At 40.2% G+C, this 18912-nt stretch overlaps 2 protein-coding genes across 2 annotated transcripts; one reads left to right on the top strand and one right to left on the bottom strand.

Annotated features, from left to right (window-relative positions):
- Nucleotides 1-257: 257 nt before the first annotated feature.
- SODALDRAFT_318073 (cysteine proteinase) lies at nt 258-1286 on the top strand (the record flags this gene model as incomplete). The annotated part of the gene is made up of 2 exons (XM_028609370.1): nt 258-589; nt 662-1286. The coding sequence occupies 2 exons, from the start codon at nt 258-260 to the stop codon at nt 1284-1286; spliced, it is 957 nt and encodes a 318-aa protein (XP_028462448.1).
- On the bottom strand, nt 1260-2697 carry SODALDRAFT_329507 (S-adenosyl-L-methionine-dependent methyltransferase). The gene is made up of 2 exons (XM_028610969.1): nt 2054-2697; nt 1260-1880 (listed from the first exon to the last, which is right to left on the bottom strand). The coding sequence occupies exons 1-2, from the start codon at nt 2600-2602 to the stop codon at nt 1518-1520; spliced, it is 912 nt and encodes a 303-aa protein (XP_028462447.1). The 5' UTR covers nt 2603-2697; the 3' UTR covers nt 1260-1517.
- Between the last annotated feature and the right edge of the window lie 16215 nt (nt 2698-18912).

Here is an 18912-nt window from a genome sequence, read left to right as displayed (position 1 = left end):
AGAGCGGAGATTTTTTCAAGCCTTTTTTCTTCTTCTTCTTTTTCTTCTCTTTTTCTTTTCCGCTCACTTTCCAATCTTTCCAAGTTCTGTCAAATCCACACCATCTCTTCTTTACAGCGCTTATTTACCTCATAAATCTTCTACAGGCCTACACGCTCATCACCACATTCCCGGCTATTATACTCTGGCTCTGCGCGACGCCATTACTGAAGTGGCTTCGATCTTTCCCCCTCCCCCCCCCAGTTGATCCTCCCCCAATGGAGGAGACGCTCGAACAAATCCAGGCGCGCCACCGCAAGGAGCAGCGCGATCTGGTAGCGCGCATCACGAACAAGAAGAAAAGCGCAACCAAGAAGACTCGGAAGGGTATCAACGACGAATGCGCCGAGCTCGAACGCCAGCTCAAGGCAAGGCAGGCCGATGAAGTGGCGCGGGCCACGGGGCCTGTCACTGGTAAAGAGGAGGAGGAGGAGGAGGAGGAGCCACAGGATGAAGCGGTAGACGAGGTTCTTTCGGAACGGATGCAGAATACCAGCATCAAAGAGAGTGAAGACGGCGCGCCGACACCGCCGACATCATCGCCGCCCCCGTCGTCGTCATCACAGCAACAGAGACAGAGACGGGAAGAACAACAATCACAACAGGGAAGTGAAGGAGGAAGAGGAGGAGGAGGAGGAGGCAAGAAGCGGAACAGGCAAAAGGAACGCATGGCCCGCCGTGCCGCCGAGATCGAGGCCGCGGCGGCCAAGGCGGAGGAAGAGGCCAAGGACATGACGGACCACCGCGGCCTCGAGCGCAAGTACATGGCCGAGGTATTCGTGGCCAACGACCTCGTGGAGAAGGATATACGACCGGACGGCCACTGCCTTTTCTCTGCCGTGGCGGACCAGCTGCAGCAGCACGGGATCCCGCTGCGGGGAGGGGGCGGAGGGACCGACGGGAACGACGGTAACGACGAAGACCCACCGTACAGGATCGTGCGGAAGGCTGCGACAGGATGGATGGCGGGCCGGCCCGACGACTACGCCCCTTTCCTCGAGGAGCCGCTCGATGCGTACCTTGCCAAGATCCGCGACACGGCCGAGTGGGGCGGGCAGCTGGAGCTGGCGGCGCTGGCGGCGCGCTATGGGGTCGAGATACGGGTTGTGCAGGATGGGCGGACGGAGAGGATTGAGCCGCCGCCTGGTGGTGTCGAGGCGGAGAAGACGAAGACGATTTGGCTGGCTTATTACCGGCACGGGTTCGGGCTTGGGGAGCATTACAACTCGCTTCGCAAGAAGGCTTGACGGGCCAATATATACGGAATACGATATGCCCCTTCTTTCTCGCGTCTACCTTCTTTCTACGTCGATATCGAAAGTCTCCCGGGACGAATCCTCCTTCGTCTTCCAACGTCGATTTCCGCTGCCTTCCCCCTTTCTCGGGGTACGGGGCCCATAAAAGCACCACTTCCAGAACAAGCGATTTTACATCTGCTGCTACACTGCAAATGGCGACTCGAAAGGAGACAGCGCTGTCTAGTCAGCCACGGCCCGTGCATGCGCCCACACATGAATCCAATCCCTCACGGTCCCGTCCTCGTTGGTGGCGTTGTTGTGTGTCCTCGCAGGCTTGATGAGGTCTAATCGACGCAGCCCCTTCTCGGGGTCCAACGGGGGGATCCGCACCTGCTCGCCATTCTCGAAGACCAGATCCTCGCCCGGCCTCGCCAGCAAGGCGACGTAGATGTCCGGAGTTAGGCCCCAGGGCGGGCCAGGTTCGGATAGGGGCTTGCCCGACGGGAACTCGAGGCAGACGAGCCGACCTGTGGAAGGGTGGAGTAGGGAGGCCATGCGCGCGGCCCATTTGGGGCGGGCCGAAGGGGGGAGAGCGCAGAGGAACTGTTAGATCCGTGTTAAAAGAAGCATGCATATATCATTATTTATCTCGGATAGAAGGAGGACGACCTCGATTTACAACGAGGGAGAACGGAAAAAGCATCACCAAGGAAGGTACGAATGATAGGTAGTAGAGACCTGAGGACGGTAGCATTTTGGAATGAAGGATAACATACCGTATAGTCAAAGATGAGGTCAAATCGGCCATCTCTCCCCACTCCACACTCTTCAAGCCAGGCGTCGTCGAAGAAATCCCCCGACACCCAACGTACCTCTCCTTTACCGCGACCGGCCTCAGCCCCTTGGTCAAAGGCAGGGCGAAAATGGGCCGTCACCTTCTCGTCACCCTCTTGCAGCCCGGCTTCGACGGCGTGTTGGTTCGTAACGGCCTCCTTGATGGCTCCGGGGGCGTAGTCTAGCCCGACGACATCGTAGCCGAAGGCCAGGGAGAGGAGGAGGACGTCATGGCCGCGACCACAACCGGGGACGAGGGCGCGAGGAGGCCGCTGCGTGGAGGATGATGGCGACGACGACGACGAGCTAGGCCGGGATGCCGATGGGACGAGATCTGGACGGGAGGCGAGGAGATCACGCAGGGCGATGGAGGGGACTGCGCGGTCCCAGGGGGTGTAATTCTCTTCCCAAAGTGAAGACCACTTGGGCCCATGGGTAGAGAGGGGTCCGGAGAAGGTTGTGGAGAGTTTATTGGAGTCTTTGTCGGACATTTTTGAGGCCTCTGGAGAGTTGTTTCCTGTGCGGTTATATATATATGTCTTCTTTCGTGAGCCGAGAGAGATGGATGGGAGTTGTTGAGTCGGTTGGACGACGGTGACGAGATGGGTCGAGAATACCTTAGGTAAGGTAGTTACGCTATAATAGATCCGTACTAACATATACAGTGGGGTAGCAGAAATTTCGGGATAATCCACACCTTTAACGCGATCAACGCGTTACACCTGTATCACCACCCTACCTTTAAATAGCTATAACTATAGATTAATAATAGCCTTAGACCCCTAACCACTATTATTCGCCTTATAAGAGGGCGAAGATTATAACCCTACGCGAAATAGGGTTATCCTATCGTTAGATTACGCGTCGCGAAGGCGTATCCCCTAGCACTGCCCACGGAATATGCAAACGGTATTAATAGCAGAAATCTGCTTAGTCACTCCCTCGCCTAGGGCGCCCACGAATGCTTAGCGAACGGGAAAAAAGATACCTCTTCCGATTTATCGAAGCCGATCCTTTTATTTTATATAAGGTTCTTCGAGATCGGGTTAATCTATAGTATAGTTATTACGGCTAACAGGCCTAACTATATAATAGCACGAAGGATACACTAGTACGTGACGTACCAGGACGTTACTAGAAGATAATTCAGGAAAGAGGGATCACGTGCCCTGACACGTGACTACGCTAAGACGGATACACTAGTATATAGGGTGTCGCGAAGTGTTCACGGAGGGGACGGTGAATAGGTTAGGACGTTCACCAGGGCACCAGTAAATAACGTAACTCTATTTACCCGAGGCTTAGTAAACTACACTATATATATATCAGAGTATCCTAGGTCTTACTTCTACTAGAGAATAAGATATCGATTAATCTAAGTCTTCACCTAGACTACTATTCTACGCTTAAACCTACTTTATAAAGAAGACGCCTAGTCTTTACGATATAACTACGACTAGACTACTACGAATAATAGTTACTACTCTTTAGTTAATATCCTCTTCTTATTTTAAACTAAAACCTTAACGCTAGTCCCCTATTATCCGCTATACTATAGAGGACCGGAAGCCGTCGTAATATTTTAATTAATTCTATTCGGTAAGTAGACCTTAATACCTAACGAGTAGTACTCTCTCGATAAGAACGATATATCGAATAACGCTAATACCACGGGTAACGCTACTAGTAACGCTAGAACGACGGCCACCGCGGCCGCCGACCTAATATAAGCTATACGTAATTAAATTACGTAACTCCACTAAGAGAACCAGTAACTCTAAGCTTAGATTAAAGCACTATGTCCTAGCAACCTAAGGTATAAGTACCTAGAGCCACCTAAGTATAATAGGACCCGGGGATAGCTATAAGGCTTCCTAACCTATCTCCGGGGGTATTTCTTATTCTATAGGGACACCCTTAACACGGAGGAGGCGAGAGTTCTCTACGCTATAGCACTCCTTATAGGAGACACCTATAGATAGTTTAAGCCTATCTATAGGGACTATCCAGAGCACCTTAACGATCCTACCGAGAGGGAGGATAATACTACGGCTATTTTCGGCGACTTCGAGGTTTTCGTTTAGCGACTCGGCGGTATTTTTAAGTAACCCGATAAGAAAAGGGTCGCTGCCTAACGACTTAAAAAGCTTTAATAGATTAAGTCGATAGCCGACTATACCGCTAAGTTCTAATAGATCGTCTCGAAGCTTAATTATAATAATAAACCCCGTATAGACCAATACTATCGTGGACTTAAAGACGAAGTCAAGGATAAACTATATAAGCTTAACCGCTTAGAAGATTTTAGTATATTTATAGCTATAGCTATTCGGATCGATAACTAATAATTTAAATAACGAATAGAGAAACGCTAGAACTCGAATACTATAATATATACTACTTACTATAGGAGGAACTAAGCTAATACTAATAGGAAGTAGCTATACCCACGCTAATTCGGGAGTACCTTATATAGGTATTATAGTAGTCCTATAAAGCTCGATAATATTAACCGATAGAATAATAAATAGGGCAGGAAAGATATAAGTAAAGTTAAATACTATAATTATAATAAAACAGGCTACTTCGCGCGCGATTACTGATAGCCTAAAAGAGAATAATCGTAATAATAGGCTAATATAATCGGAAGAGAGAAACCCTGGAAGGAAATTAATGCTATTAGATACCTGGAAATTTATAGGGACGAAATACTACACGCTAACCTCTATTAGATAACCTGCTACGATAACTATTATCTAGTATACTAATTAGAGAAGGACGGAGCTAGATACTACCCTAAAAGACCCTAAAAGATACTCGCTATAGTATTTAATAACGAGTACGATAACGATTATAGCCTTAAAATCCCCGACTAGGATAATAATAGACTAGCTTTATAAACCACCGTGGAAATTCTTTAGGAACACGGATAGACGAAGGAAGAAGCTAAAAGATAGAAGCAGATCTTAGAGATCTAGAAGAAATTGGAAGTCCACACGAATACTAGTAGTGGAGGCTTTAGCGCCCTCTAGGAAGTAGGACTTACTCCCGAAGAGAAACACTAACTTAAGAAAGAAGATTATATATATTACGTATAGGAGGAAATCGCTAAACTCGAAAAATAAGATTAGGAAACGGAGTCCGATAAAGTTCCGGATAATAACACGAACTTCTAGTATTAACTTATAAAAGTAGCCGACCTAATCGAAGAAGAAGCTATTTAGCTATGGATACTCGATTAGCTCGCGGAAGAACCCCTTAGATAAACCTACTAAGTCCGTTTTACTAAACTTAGCTTTAATAACGCTTACCGTAAAGTATCTATAAATACTAGCGAAGAATAGTAATAAACTATATATTAGCGACCTTACTATACTTAGGAAGACTAAGATACCTTTACCGGCCTAATAATAAGCCTATAAGAATCGGACGATTAACTACCTAAATACTAAACGTATAAGAGAGGATAAATAATACACGCTAACTACCTAGGCTATAGCCTAATCCTTTAGGCTAATTATATTAAGGACGTATATCCTATATATACAGAATATAAATAGACTAATAACTTCTAGCCACGGAATAAAGAATAAACCATAGAAGATAGAGTCTATTTAAGAAGATAACGTGATAACTAGGTTATTACGGAAACCAGGGATAAAAGACGCGAGATTCGCCTTTAACTACCTAGATATAACTACTACGAATACCGGTTAGATAAATATAAAACTACTAGCTATATAGTATACGCTACCGAAAAAATCCGATAACTAGAATAAGACTAAGAAGCTTAGGAATCACGCTTCTAGGCCCTTAATAAGCGCCTACGATAGATAGAATAGCTCTTAATCTAGTATAGGTTCTTAGATAAAGAAATATCCCTTAAATACCGAGCTAAACGGGCAAAAAGCTAGGAGTATACTATCGTAAGGAGCACGCGAGAGGCACTCGATAGATATACTCTATAACACGTAGTAGTATAGGGCACTATTACGTTAGAATACGACTTAATAAATATAAGATAAACGCACTATTAGATATAGGCGTAGCAGGAAACTTTATTTTACTAGTAGCTATGAGAAAGTTCTTTATACCCTAGGTTAGAAAATACCTAGAAAATAAGTATAAAATTACTCCGTATACGGGAAAGAACTAGTCCTAAGAAGAAGTTATTATTAGCTAGGAGACTATACACCTTTAGGTTAATATTCAGAATAAGACTAAAATAATAAAGTTCGACGTATACGATATAGGCTATAAGGACGTTATCCTTAGTGAGCTATAGTTTAATAAGTGGAATCCCGATATAGACTAGAAGCTTAGCTAGCTTTAGTGGAGATTAAAGAGTAAGTAGAAGACTATAAAGGAAACCTTACCCGATCCCGATATTCGTTAAAAATAGCAGAAAGACTTACCGACGAAGGAGCCTTAAGGAGACTTAAATAACCGCTAAAAGTTAGGGACTAAGGCGAGAAAAGACCGAAGAACGTTAAGATAATAGTGACGGCACGATAACCGATACGTAATAAATATTATTAAAAGAATCTATTAGATTATCTAAGCAGAGAAAGGACTCGTAGAAGGCGATTATAATAGACTCGCTAAGGTATTACCAGAATACCGTAAATACGGAAAGCTATTTACCGAAAATCTAGAAACTAGATTACCGAAATATTAACACTACGGTTATAAGATACCCCTTGAGGAGGGTATATACCCGAAATTCTTTTTAATCTACGGACTAAATTAAAAGGAATTAGATACCTTAGAAGAATATCTTAAAGAAATACTAGTAAAAGGCTATATTAGAGTATTATAGTTATTAGTAGGATACCCTATTCTATTTATACTAAAGGAAAACGGTAAACTACGATTATATATCGACTATTAATAACTTAACGATATAACTATTAAGAACTACTACCCACTACCTCTTATCTCGGAGATATAAAATTAGTTAGTTAGAGTATAATAGTTTATAGCACTTAACTTAAAAAGAGCCTATAACTTAATTAAGATTAAGGAAGGAGAAGAGTAGAAAATAGTATTCCGAATAAAGCGAGGATATTTCGAGTACCTCGTTATACCCTTTAGATTAATAAATACGCTAGTATTATTCTAAACGCTTATTAACGATATTCTAAGGAAGTATTTAGACTATTTCGTTATAGTATACCTAAATAATATTCTTATATTCTCTAAAATACTCGAAGAATACCGATAACACGTTTATATAATCCTATGACTCCTATAAAACACCGACCTACTAATTAAACTAGAAAAAGTATAATTCTATATATAAGAAGTTAACTTTTTAGGGTATATAATACGACCTAACGAAATCTATATAGATAAGGCGAAAATCTAATACGTCTCTAAGTGGCTATAGCCGTAAAACGTTCGCGATATTTAGTTTTTCCTCGGACTCGTTAACTACTATTAACGGTTTATTAAGGACTATAGTAAGATTATTATCCCCTTAACTAAAGTAACTAAAAAGGGCCTTAACTTTAACTAGAACGAAAAGATAGAAAAAGTATTCTAAGCCTTTAAAGGAAGGGTTACTAGCGAACCTATCTTAGTAATACTAAACCCCGATAAAGAATACGAACTCGAAATAGACGTATCCGACTAGGCTTTAGGAGTATAACTCGGGTAACGCGACGTAGAAGGGAGACTATATCCTATAGCCTTTATATCTAAAAAACTTAGTAGACCGGAACTTAACTATTAGATCCACGATAAAGAGCTAATAGCTATTATCGAAGCCTTTAAGGAATAGAGACTGTATCTATTAGGAATAAAATACCCGGTATAGGTCTACACGGATTATAAGAACCTTATATAATTCACCACTACTAAGGTTCTTAATAAATAATAGATCCGATAGGCAGAATTCCTATCCGAATTTAACTTCTATATTTAATATATAAAAGGAAGCGAAAATAATCGCGTAAACGTACTTAGCCGACTAGGAATACCTAATAAATCACCTAAACTATAAGCTATACTCTAATAGAAAGGAGAAGCTCTTACCCTTAAAAATAGAGAAATAAATAGTATTAACCGGATAATCGATACTATATTTAAAGAAGTATACGCCTCGCTAATATATAGATTTAAGGAGTTTATAAGACTTACCGCCGATTACGATAATAATACGGCTACACAGGAACTAAAGAACGAGTTAGGGACTTTATTCGTAACTACGATATTTACTAGAAAGTAAAGAGTAGCCGATATAAACCTTACGGACTACTAAAGCCATTACTAGTAGTAAATAGACCTTAGGAATTAATCATAATAGACTTCGTAACAGGGTTTCCGATATCTAAAAATCTAGTAATAAGAATCGTCTATAATAGCGTATTCGTGATTATCGACCGATTCACGAAATATAGTCTTTATATTCTATATATTAAAAACACTATAGTAGAGGAACTAGCTAGTATCTTCCTCGACCGCCTAATCCGGGATTATAGTATACTATACGAGATTATTATAAATAAAGATAAATTATTCACTAGTAACTTCTGGAAAGCAGTTATAAGCTAGCTAGGGGCGAAATATAAGTACTTAATAGTATTTCACCCTATAACCGACGGATAAACCGAAATTATAAACTAAATCCTAGAATAATACCTATAATACTATATAGGATATAAGTACGATAATTAAGTATAATACCTACCGCTTATATAATTCGTATATAATAGCTTATTAAACGAGTTAATAAAGAAAACACTGTTCGAAGTAAACTATGGATATACTCTAATAGTATTTAGGAAACCTTTAGAAGGACTAAATATGCTAAAAATAATAAAAATAGTTAAAAGCATAAAAAAACTACACGAAGAACTACGAACCGACCTAGAGATAGTTAGAACACGAATAAGTAAATACGCGAATTAATCAAGGATTAAGGGACTAACCCTTTTAAAGGGGGGCCGTGTTTACCTTATTCGTAAAGATATAAAAACATAACGACTAAGCGATAAATTAGACTTTAAAAAACTAGGACTATTCGAAATCCTAGAGACAAAATCAGATACGAACTATATTCTATTACTATCTCCGATAATAAGGATATATAATAATTTCTATATTTCACTACTTAAACTAGTATTAATAAATATAAAAATAATATAAGACACGATCGTGGTCGATACTAGCGATATATATAAAGCAGAACGAATCCTCGATCACCGAGAGACGCTAGACGGCACCGAATATTTTATTAAGTAGAAAAACTACGACCACGGCGATAATATATAGAAACCTAAAGAAAACCTGATCTATTATAAGTAACTCCTAAAGTAATACCGATAAAACACTATTAGGACCCGGAACCAGGCGCCGCGGTCTACGTAAAATTAATATCCGAAAAATCACCTATATCCTACGCTAGAATCTAATTCTAATTAACTACGTTAACTATACCTGCCGCCTACGTAGCCACTATAGTCTTAGACTCCGCACGACGAACCTCGACTTCCTTCCGCTCCACTTCCTCTAACTCCTCTATATTCGTAAGGTCTCTTCGGACTATTTTAACGCCCTTTTTCCGGAGCTATAAACGTATACGATAAAGGCGAGAAAGTTTAGCGAGAGCTTCGGCGGTTTTTCGCTATTACTCCGCGATAAGCTTTTAGAGGGCTTCTTCGGCTAGGTTCTCCTCCTACTCGAGCCGTTTAAGCTCGGCGTTAATTCGGCGAGCTATCGAAAAAAGGGTTAGAAAAAAGCACAGCCTAAGGGTATAACCCAGGAAAACACTAACCGGAAGATATAGGAATACGAGAAGAGTTATAGGTACAACCTGCACGGTAATAGTAAGAATAATAATCGAGGTCGTTAAGGAAAAGATAACTAAGGTTATAGTTAAAATAACGAGTATAAGGGATAACCTCATAACCTTAATCGTTAATTAGCGCGGATTTAATCTAGCGATTAAGGGTAGAACGAGAAGGCGAAGTTTTAGCAGAATATTTCTATACATAGTCGGGCATAATAATTAGCTATAAAGAAAAGAAGAAAAGTAAGGAAGTAGTAAACCTAGGGAGGCGACCTATTTATACGACCGCTAAGATAATGCTTAGAAGGAGGGAGGTAATATTACGGCTAATAGGCCTAACTATATAATAGCACGAAGGATATACTAGTACGTAACGTACCAGGACGTTACTAGAAGATAATTCAGGAAAGAGGGATCACGTGCCCTAACACGTGACTACGCCAAGACGGATACACTAGTACGTGGGGTGTCGCGAAGTGTTCACGGAGGGGACAGTGAACAGGTTAGGACGTTTACCAGGGCACCAGTGAATAACGTAACTCTATTCACCCGAGGCTTAGTAAACTACACTATATATATATCAGAGTATCCTAGGTCTTACTTCTACTAGAGAATAAGATATCGATTAATCTAAGTCTTTACCTAGACTACTATTCTACGCTTAAACCTACCTTATAAAGAAGACGCCTAGTCTTTATACGACTAGACCACTACGAACGATAGTTACTACTCTTTAATTAATATCCTTTTCTTATTTTAAACTAAAACCTCGACGCTAGTCCCCTATTATCCGCTATACTATAGAGGACCGGAAGCCGTTATAATAATAGTCCGGAGATAATTAAGCGCGAGCTTATCTGGGGAGGTATCCTATACTTCCGAGCACTCTAACGCCTAAAATTAACGGAAGAATACGCGGCTATAAGGCTTACCTTCGCGAAGGAGTACCTAAAAAAGGATCTTAACTACTAGTAACGTGTTATTTCTTTTAATAAATCTATAATCGCACGCGGCGATAGTAACTATTAGAAATAGGCGTTTTGCCTAAGTATAAGTCACTTTATATCCTAGATTTCTTTAATACTAATACATTTATAGGGAGAACGACTACGGCCCTATTACGTGTAACCTCGGGGTAAGCCGATAAGATACTCCTAGATATTCTGGGGCGCTTTTTCATACCACTCGCGTATATCTTTACACTAGATACACGGAGACCCTGAATCTAAGCGTGGAGGCGTTTCCGGGCGCGTTATAAAGGCCTGCCTTAAAGAGCACCTGTCTACGATATACGAACCGGGTAGTATCTTCGCCTAAGATAACGCCCCTACGTATATAGCTAATATAGTGTAAAATTAGTTAAAGATATAGGCTTAGGATAACGGGGTCAAGATCGTGGACTAGCCGCTATACTCCCCTAACCTTAACCCTATAGAAAACGTGTAGAAATTAATAAAGGAGTGTATTTACCGTAAAGAGCTATATCTTTCGGATATAAAGACTAACGAGCAGTCTATAGAACTACTCGTTAGAACCGCTATTATAGTATAGGAGGGGTTCGAACAGGAGCTATTATAACGGCTGGTTAACGGGATACTGCGTAGGATAAAGGCTGTTATAAAGGTAAACGGGTGGTATATAAAGTATTAATAAATATTATTTTATAGCCCTGATTCTAAGGTATCTAGAATATATAACTACTACTGGTTTTACTGGAAACTGATGTGTTGAGAGGACTAAGAAGATAATAGAGGAATTAATGGTGGTGTGTCGAACAGACCATAGTCTTTTCGGTTACGTAATGGGCCGGATTGCTAAGAGTATAATCCGGGTGGACGCTTACAGAATCTGCACTATATAAAATACGGTGGCAGCGTTTCCCTGACGGTCTAAGACAGTTATGATTGTATATAATTTACCTTGATTAATTCTGACCTATTTTATGACGATTTTAACTACGCTTTATCTGATAATTGAGAGTCTTACTTACTAAGTGAAGATATACCTATTTTACCTACCCTTTTACTACTATTACCGATTTAAGAAGCTATCTAGCTATGCCGATATAGCGTGTTAATCTATAAATAACTATTAAGATATCGTATCTTAGCCCTATTACGTATAAAACCTATAAGGATTAGAAGCTCTAGCGATACCTATACGAATCGGTTACTACCTATAATAACGTGTAGAGGTTTCTCTGCCTAGTTAATCTGACTTAGTCCCCCGAGGAGCCTATAATACCGGATTATGGCTCCTTCCTATCTATAATACTTAGGCGTACGCCTATATAATATCTCGACCTTACGGACGCTAGCCAGAAAGCGTACAACGTCGAAATCGCGCGCTAGAAGATCCTATAAACGTAATACGATAGCTACCTAAAGGGGATTAACGCTATACTAACCTAGTAGGTTAATACTATCGACTAAAGCCGTAGATAACTATTACGAGGAGGTATACCTCGTGAGGTGTACGAAGCCATTAAACGCAATACGGATTAGTACCTGGCTATCCGCTAAACCGATACCCACGAAGAGTATATCGAGTATACTTATTATCCTGCGAATAGCCTTAAGAAGCTCGGGGAGTGGTTAGATAAGTGGTAGCTACTACTATAAAGCTATAAAGATACCGGTTCGAAGCCCGCTATATACATATAGGTTATAGATTTCTTTAGAGGTATATACCCCTATACCGGCCGCGATTAGACTAAGGCTAAAAGTCGCCTTATGGATAACTAGGTAGTTATACCCGAAGACCTTTATACCCTCGGTTAGAAGTATATTAACACTAGACTTAAAGACTAAGGAAAACGCGGTAGCCACCGCGCTATAGTATTCCCTATATTGTATACCGGAAGCGAAGAGGGTAAAGATACCTTAAAGGCCACGGCTAAGCCCCGTAAGAAGGGCGGCCGTGGGAAGAATAAAGCTAAGAATCCTACTACCGCGGTATCTATAGCCATACCTTTAGCTGCTTTAGCTAACCGTTTCTCTTCTAAACACCGCTAATCTACTCTATAGAGAGGGTAGATCTACCGCGTATACGCTATACCTAGCCACGATATTAACGTCTACTTCTATTTATTCCCGGATATGGTATATAACGATTAGACACCCTTCGAGAGCACTAAAATAACCGTCTAACGGATCCTTAAATACGACCCCTCGCTACGCGCGGAAGTAGAAGAACTGCGCGCCGTAAAGAAGGTAAAGAAGGATATAAGCCGGGATTCTGTATAGCTTAAAGAGGCGTGACTTAACTATAGTAGCGTCCGTAGCGGCGTCTCCCACGCCGCCACCTTTATAGCTAGCACTACTACTAGCTACCCTCTTCGAACCTCTGCTATCCTCGATTCCGGTACTACTATTTATATTTTTAACGATTTTCCCCGTTTTTTAGATTTTATACCCGTAACGCCGGGAGACTACGTGGTTATAGGCAGTTTATCCCTGCCTATTAAAGGTTATAGTAACGTGACCGTGAGATTAAACGGACTAATAGGAGGCCTTAATTTTAGGCTATTAAACGTCGCCTACTACGAGGATTTTACCTATAATTTAATCTCTAACTAACGCCTATATCTTCGAGAATACTAGTAGGATTAGAAGCCACTAAATAACTGTATTCGGCGTTCCGATAGATCTATACTATGCTAGCTAAGTCACCGTTTCGATTAAACCGTTATTAAATACTGTTATAGATATACTATAAGGAGTGATAGGCGACTACTAAATAATATAAGATCACTTAGTGACTGGTAGGAATTAAAGAGGGGGTATCGTGATAAGATTATTTATTGAGTCCCTCTAAGACTCTAGGAACTATGGAAGGCACTCCCCTCTTTATACCTACCTAAGGTCTCCTAACTAAGTAGGTGGCGAGAGGCCTTCTTAAGACTAAGTTTAGGCGTAAGCTGGTTCCTAAGCTAACTAGCTTACTAGATCTAAGCTGACTTCTAAGCTGACCAGCTTACTTAACCTCGACGCCTTATATCTTTAACGGTCTAACCTAACTACAATCCCCCTATCTATATATAAGTCTGGTGCTAGTCCTGTGGTAACGTATAAGCACTGTATATTCTGATAATATACCCCTCTCTAAAAATACTCCTATCCTTAGGAGCGTAAGTGCGGATAATTAAAGAGGGATTGGTTATCTGGTAAAGGGAACCGATATTATTACGAAACTCTTTAGGATAACCGTCTTTATTCAGACCGGGTTCTTTCTTTCTACTTAGAGTACTCGAGGAAGATAATAAGCGTTTACCCTTAAACCGTAGATATAGCTATATCTAACTAAGACGTTATTCAGGTATAAAGGTCCTAAGGGCAGTATAATTAGTTTAAAGCGCGAAGTAAAAAAGAATCTATAAATAACTATCGTGTAAATAAATAACATACCTAAAATATCCTTAAAATAAGTATATAAAGAGATTACTTATAGTGTTACCGTTAACTAGCACGGTTTTTATTATAGTAAGAATAAAAGGATATAGGAGGTCTAATAGTAGGTATAAGGTGTTATCGTGGTAGATATAAGGAAGGTATACGCGGTTCCCTACGGTTAGTTAACCTCTTACTATAGTAATAATAATAATATTAACTATTTTCTTATATAATCTTCCTTTAATCCTTTTCTTTCCCACTCTAAGTATATATTTATAGTTCTTATATTATAGGTAAGTGGTTCTGTATATTTCCCGTTAACGATTAATAAGTAATAAGGGGTAGCCTTTATGTATAATACTAAATAATTTCTAATAACACGCCGATAATTCTTATTATTATATCTAATAATCTGACTAAAGACTAGCTAGCGCTTATTATAGAGTATATAGAGAATTTACGCTAGGAGAATATAGCGCTGCGGCTAGTATTAGGCTAATAAGATACTATTACTAATAATAATAATAATACTCCTATTAGAGTGGTTAACTAAGGTAATAGCCCCATTATTAAGCTGTTATTAGATAGCGAGTATACTCTTAGTGAGTATAAAGAGAATAATAATAATAGTGTTATTATAATTAATAACGATTCCTTTAAGGGGTTCTCTAAGGGAGAGGGTAGTAAGATGGTTATAGTAAACCACGGGGAGGAAAAGGAGGATAAGGACGAGGATATAGCCGATACCTATAAGGCGATAATAAGCCGTAGGAGGATACTACGTGCACGGTTAAGGAGGACGTGGAGGGTACCTACCCTCGCGCTCCTTATAACCGTTATACGTGGCACTTTCTCCGGCTTAAGCTAGATAGTAGTCGTGACTATATTATCTTTAGCGCCTATAAGGAGGCGTATACTATTAATTCGTATAAATACGAGTATTACTAAGGTAATAATTCTCGGGGTTATATAAAGGTGAGTAATTATAACCCCTTCCTGATAAGCTACTCTGTGGATTATAAATAGACTTCTAGATAACTCTTAAGGCTAAGCTATTAGGTAAGGCTAAGAGCGGGTATTAGGCCTAAAATTCGTCGGGGCTTTAATAAGGCTCTTATAGTTCGCCGCGCCGTTAAAAAGGCGGTTCGAGATACTCGGTCTTATTAGGAAATTATAGAGAGTGCGCTGTTATATTTTATAGCTATAGGTAAATATTTATACGAGCACCTATTTAGTAAGTAGCCGTAGTAAAACGGGGGATTAGGAGGCAGTTAATATATAGTTACCGAGACTTTATATCGGGGGGAGGGGAACTCCGGCCTTAGAATTTTTCGCTTTTAGGGGTTTTTTGTTTTCTATCTAGTATAGTAGTAAGTCCTTACAGGGTAATAATTAATTTTCTAGGTCCTAATTTAGGAGGTCTACGGGTTCGGTATATAAATTCCTAAAGTTCTAATACGTGAGATGTTTCTTAAGCCTGGTGTGTTAGGATTACACTCTTAAGGCGTTCTGGGTATTTATTTAGGGGGTATCTCGGGACCTCCTAGCGTGATACTCGCGAAGGAGCGATTCCGAGATATTACGCGTGGGTTCCTAAGTGTTTTCCTTATAGCCGTAGCCTTCCCACTTAATTAGGTATTATCGACGGTTTTAATTATAACGGTAGGCCAGGATATCCTTAACTTTATACTTATCGGACTCCTAAGGTTTTACCTAGACTTCTTTAAGGACCTGGACGCCGTCTATACGAGGATTCTAGGGTTTTAAGAGGGAAATAGGAAAGATATTATAAATTTTTATAGTTACCCGAAGTTTTAACTTATAGGCGAGTCCGTGATTCCCTATAACTTCCTTAATTTTATAGGGTCTTAGGTACTTATCCGAGAGCTTTTTACTAGGCCGCTTCTGCTTAATATTCTTAGCGGAGAGGAGGATATACTTACCCTTTTTAAACCTATAAGTAAGCTTATCGGTATTGTAGTACTTTATATAGGTCTCCTAGGCTTTCTAGATTAGATCTATAAGGGCTCTCCTATTCGCTATTAGGTGCTTAATATACTTATCGGCCGATATAGCGTAGAATTCGTTAGCCTTAGGGAGCGTAATATTATTAGGTCCTCGGGGGGTATAGCCTATAAGTGCTATAACAGGGGACTATTAGATTAGATTATAGAATACTACGCGGTATTATACGTGAATTAAGCTAATAAAAGCTTATTAACCTAGTTATCCTGTTAGTATGTATAATAGGTCCGTAGGTAGTGCTTTAGGTTCTAATATTACCGCTTAGTTAAACTATCGGTCTAAGGATAAAACGCTATTAATAGTCGCCTTTTAAGTTCTAAGCGTCTATATAGGGTAAACTAAAATTTACTCGTGAATAAAGAACCACGGTTAGAAATAATACTATCTAGTAACCTAAAGATAGAGAAGACCCTTAACTATATAAGGTCCGCTAAGCCTTCTATAGTTAAACTAGAGCTATACGGGATATATAGGGTAAATTTCGTGTACCGGTACACGATAATAAGGATAGCGTCCTTTTTTCTAGTTCTATGTATTATGGGTAGTAGGCCGGTAATAAAATTAACTGAAATTTCCTGGAATAGACGGCCCGGTATAGAGAGACTCTAGAGATACCCGTAGGGCTTATAATATCTAGGCTTAGTCCTCTATTAAATAGGGTAAGTAGGGACGAAAGTCTTAACGTCTTATTTTATATATTCCTAAAAGAAGGAGTCTATAATACGCCGGAGGGTCCTTATAATTCTATAGTGTTTAGCTATAGAGTGGTCGTGGAACGCCTATAGGATTTATTCCTGGAGACCGGAGTGTTTCGGAATAAAAAGCCTATTGCGGAAAGACTAGGCCTTATTTATTATAGGACTACGGGTTAGTCGGGTTACCTTCTCGTAGCGACTTATAAAAGGGGTCCTCTTATTAGGCTTCTATAATATTATCCTTAAGATTAAGTAATAATATTATTATATCCTTATAAGGGGCCGACTTAGGGGTAGTAGTGTAAACGGGTCCGACCGTAAACTTTTACGTGAATACTTTAACCGGCTTCTATCGCTCTATATAAAGGTCAAGACTTCCTGCTATATACTAGGGCTTCTTCGAGAGGCTATCTATAGGGTTATTAATGCCTAGTCGGTATCGGATAATAAAGTCGTAGACTACTAATTCCTCGAGCTATCAGGCGTGCTAGGCCTTAACCTTAGGTTTTTTAAGAAGGTAGCGGTGGTTTAAGTGGTCCGTTAGTACCTCCACGGGGGTCTATACGTAGGCGATATAGTATCTCTATTATCGAAAAGCTTCTATAATAGCTATAAGCTTTATATCCGGAGTAGAGTAATTTAACTTAAGACCTTATAGCTTCTTAGAGAAGAATACTATAGGTCTTTACTATCGGTCTACGTCGAGTTAACTAATAACTATACCTAGGGCGAAACTCGATATATCCGGCTTAATCCGGATTAGTAATATCGGGTTAAAATATCGAAGAATAAACGCCTCCTGGAATTTCTGGTATAATAGCCGAAAAGTATCCTACTCCTTAGAGGTTAATACGAAGACCCCTACTCTTCCCCCGTCTTTTAATAGATTAGTTAGTGGTGCTATAATCTTAGAGTAGGACTTAATAAACCGCCGGTAAAAACCCGTGAATCCTAAGAAAACCTGGATTTTCTTAATTATATCTGGCTCTTCCTAATCCCGAATAGCTTTTACCCGCTTAGAGTTTATAAAGACACTATAAGGACTATAGATAAACCTAAGGAACTCTACCTCTTAAATCTTAAAGATATATTTCTTCGGATTAGCGTATAGGGACTATTCCCGTAGCCGTTATAGAATACTTCGTATATATCGGCGATATAATACTACATCTAAGTTATAGATTAAGATATTATTTAGGTCGATAATATAAATAGTGTCTATAAGTCCTCGTAGAGACTTATTAATATACCGTTAAAAGGAGGCAGGAGCGTTATAAAGACTAAAAGGCATTACTAGGTACTCGTAATAACCGTACTTAGTCTAAAATACGGTCTTCTATTTATCGCCTTCTCGGATCTATAGCCGGTAATAGGCGTCCTTAAGGTCTAACTTCGTGTAGATCGTCGAATAGGATAGGCGGTCTAAAATCTTATAAATTAGCGGGAGTAGCGTGCGGTCCTTCTTAGTTACCTTATTAAGTCCTCGGTAATCTATATATAATCTTAGCTTACTACCCTTCTTTAGGATAAAAAGGATAGGGGCGCCTGCTAGACTAGATAAAGGCCGGATCTATTATTTCTCCGAAGTATCTTTAATATACTCCCTTAAGACTACGAGTTCCTCCTCGGCTAAGGCGTAGATAGGACTAAAGGGGGGCGATTTACCTTCGTTAAGTTTAATTACGTGGTCCTACTTATAGTGCGGTAGGAGATATCCGGCTTCGACCGTATTAAAAACGTTAGTAAAATCTCGGTATAGTTTAGGGAGGGTATCCTTCTTAAAGGGTCTAGGGGAGTTCTAGGGGTCCTCTTAGTAGTCTTAAGGAGGGTCTTAGGTAGCGGTTATAATCTATCCTAGATGCGTGGGATAGACGGCTATAGTAGTCTATGCTATTAAA

This window comes from Sodiomyces alkalinus (genome assembly GCF_003711515.1).
Source record: "Sodiomyces alkalinus F11 unplaced genomic scaffold SODALscaffold_16, whole genome shotgun sequence".
In the NCBI taxonomy this organism is placed as follows: domain Eukaryota; kingdom Fungi; phylum Ascomycota; class Sordariomycetes; order Glomerellales; family Plectosphaerellaceae; genus Sodiomyces; species Sodiomyces alkalinus.
Note: the sequence above shows the minus strand (reverse complement) of the source record. Positions and strands in the feature narration are given on the sequence as shown.

What these genes read in the sequence shown, in the direction of transcription:
- SODALDRAFT_329507 (XM_028610969.1), bottom strand. Translation starts at nt 2,602, where the DNA reads ATGTCCGACAAAGACTCCAATAAACTCTCCACAACCTTCTCCGGACCC. An exon ending in ACCTCATCTTTGACTATACG is followed by an intron (nt 1,881 to 2,053) that starts GTATGTTATCCT and finishes CGGATCTAACAG; the next exon opens with TTCCTCTGCGCTCTCCCCCC.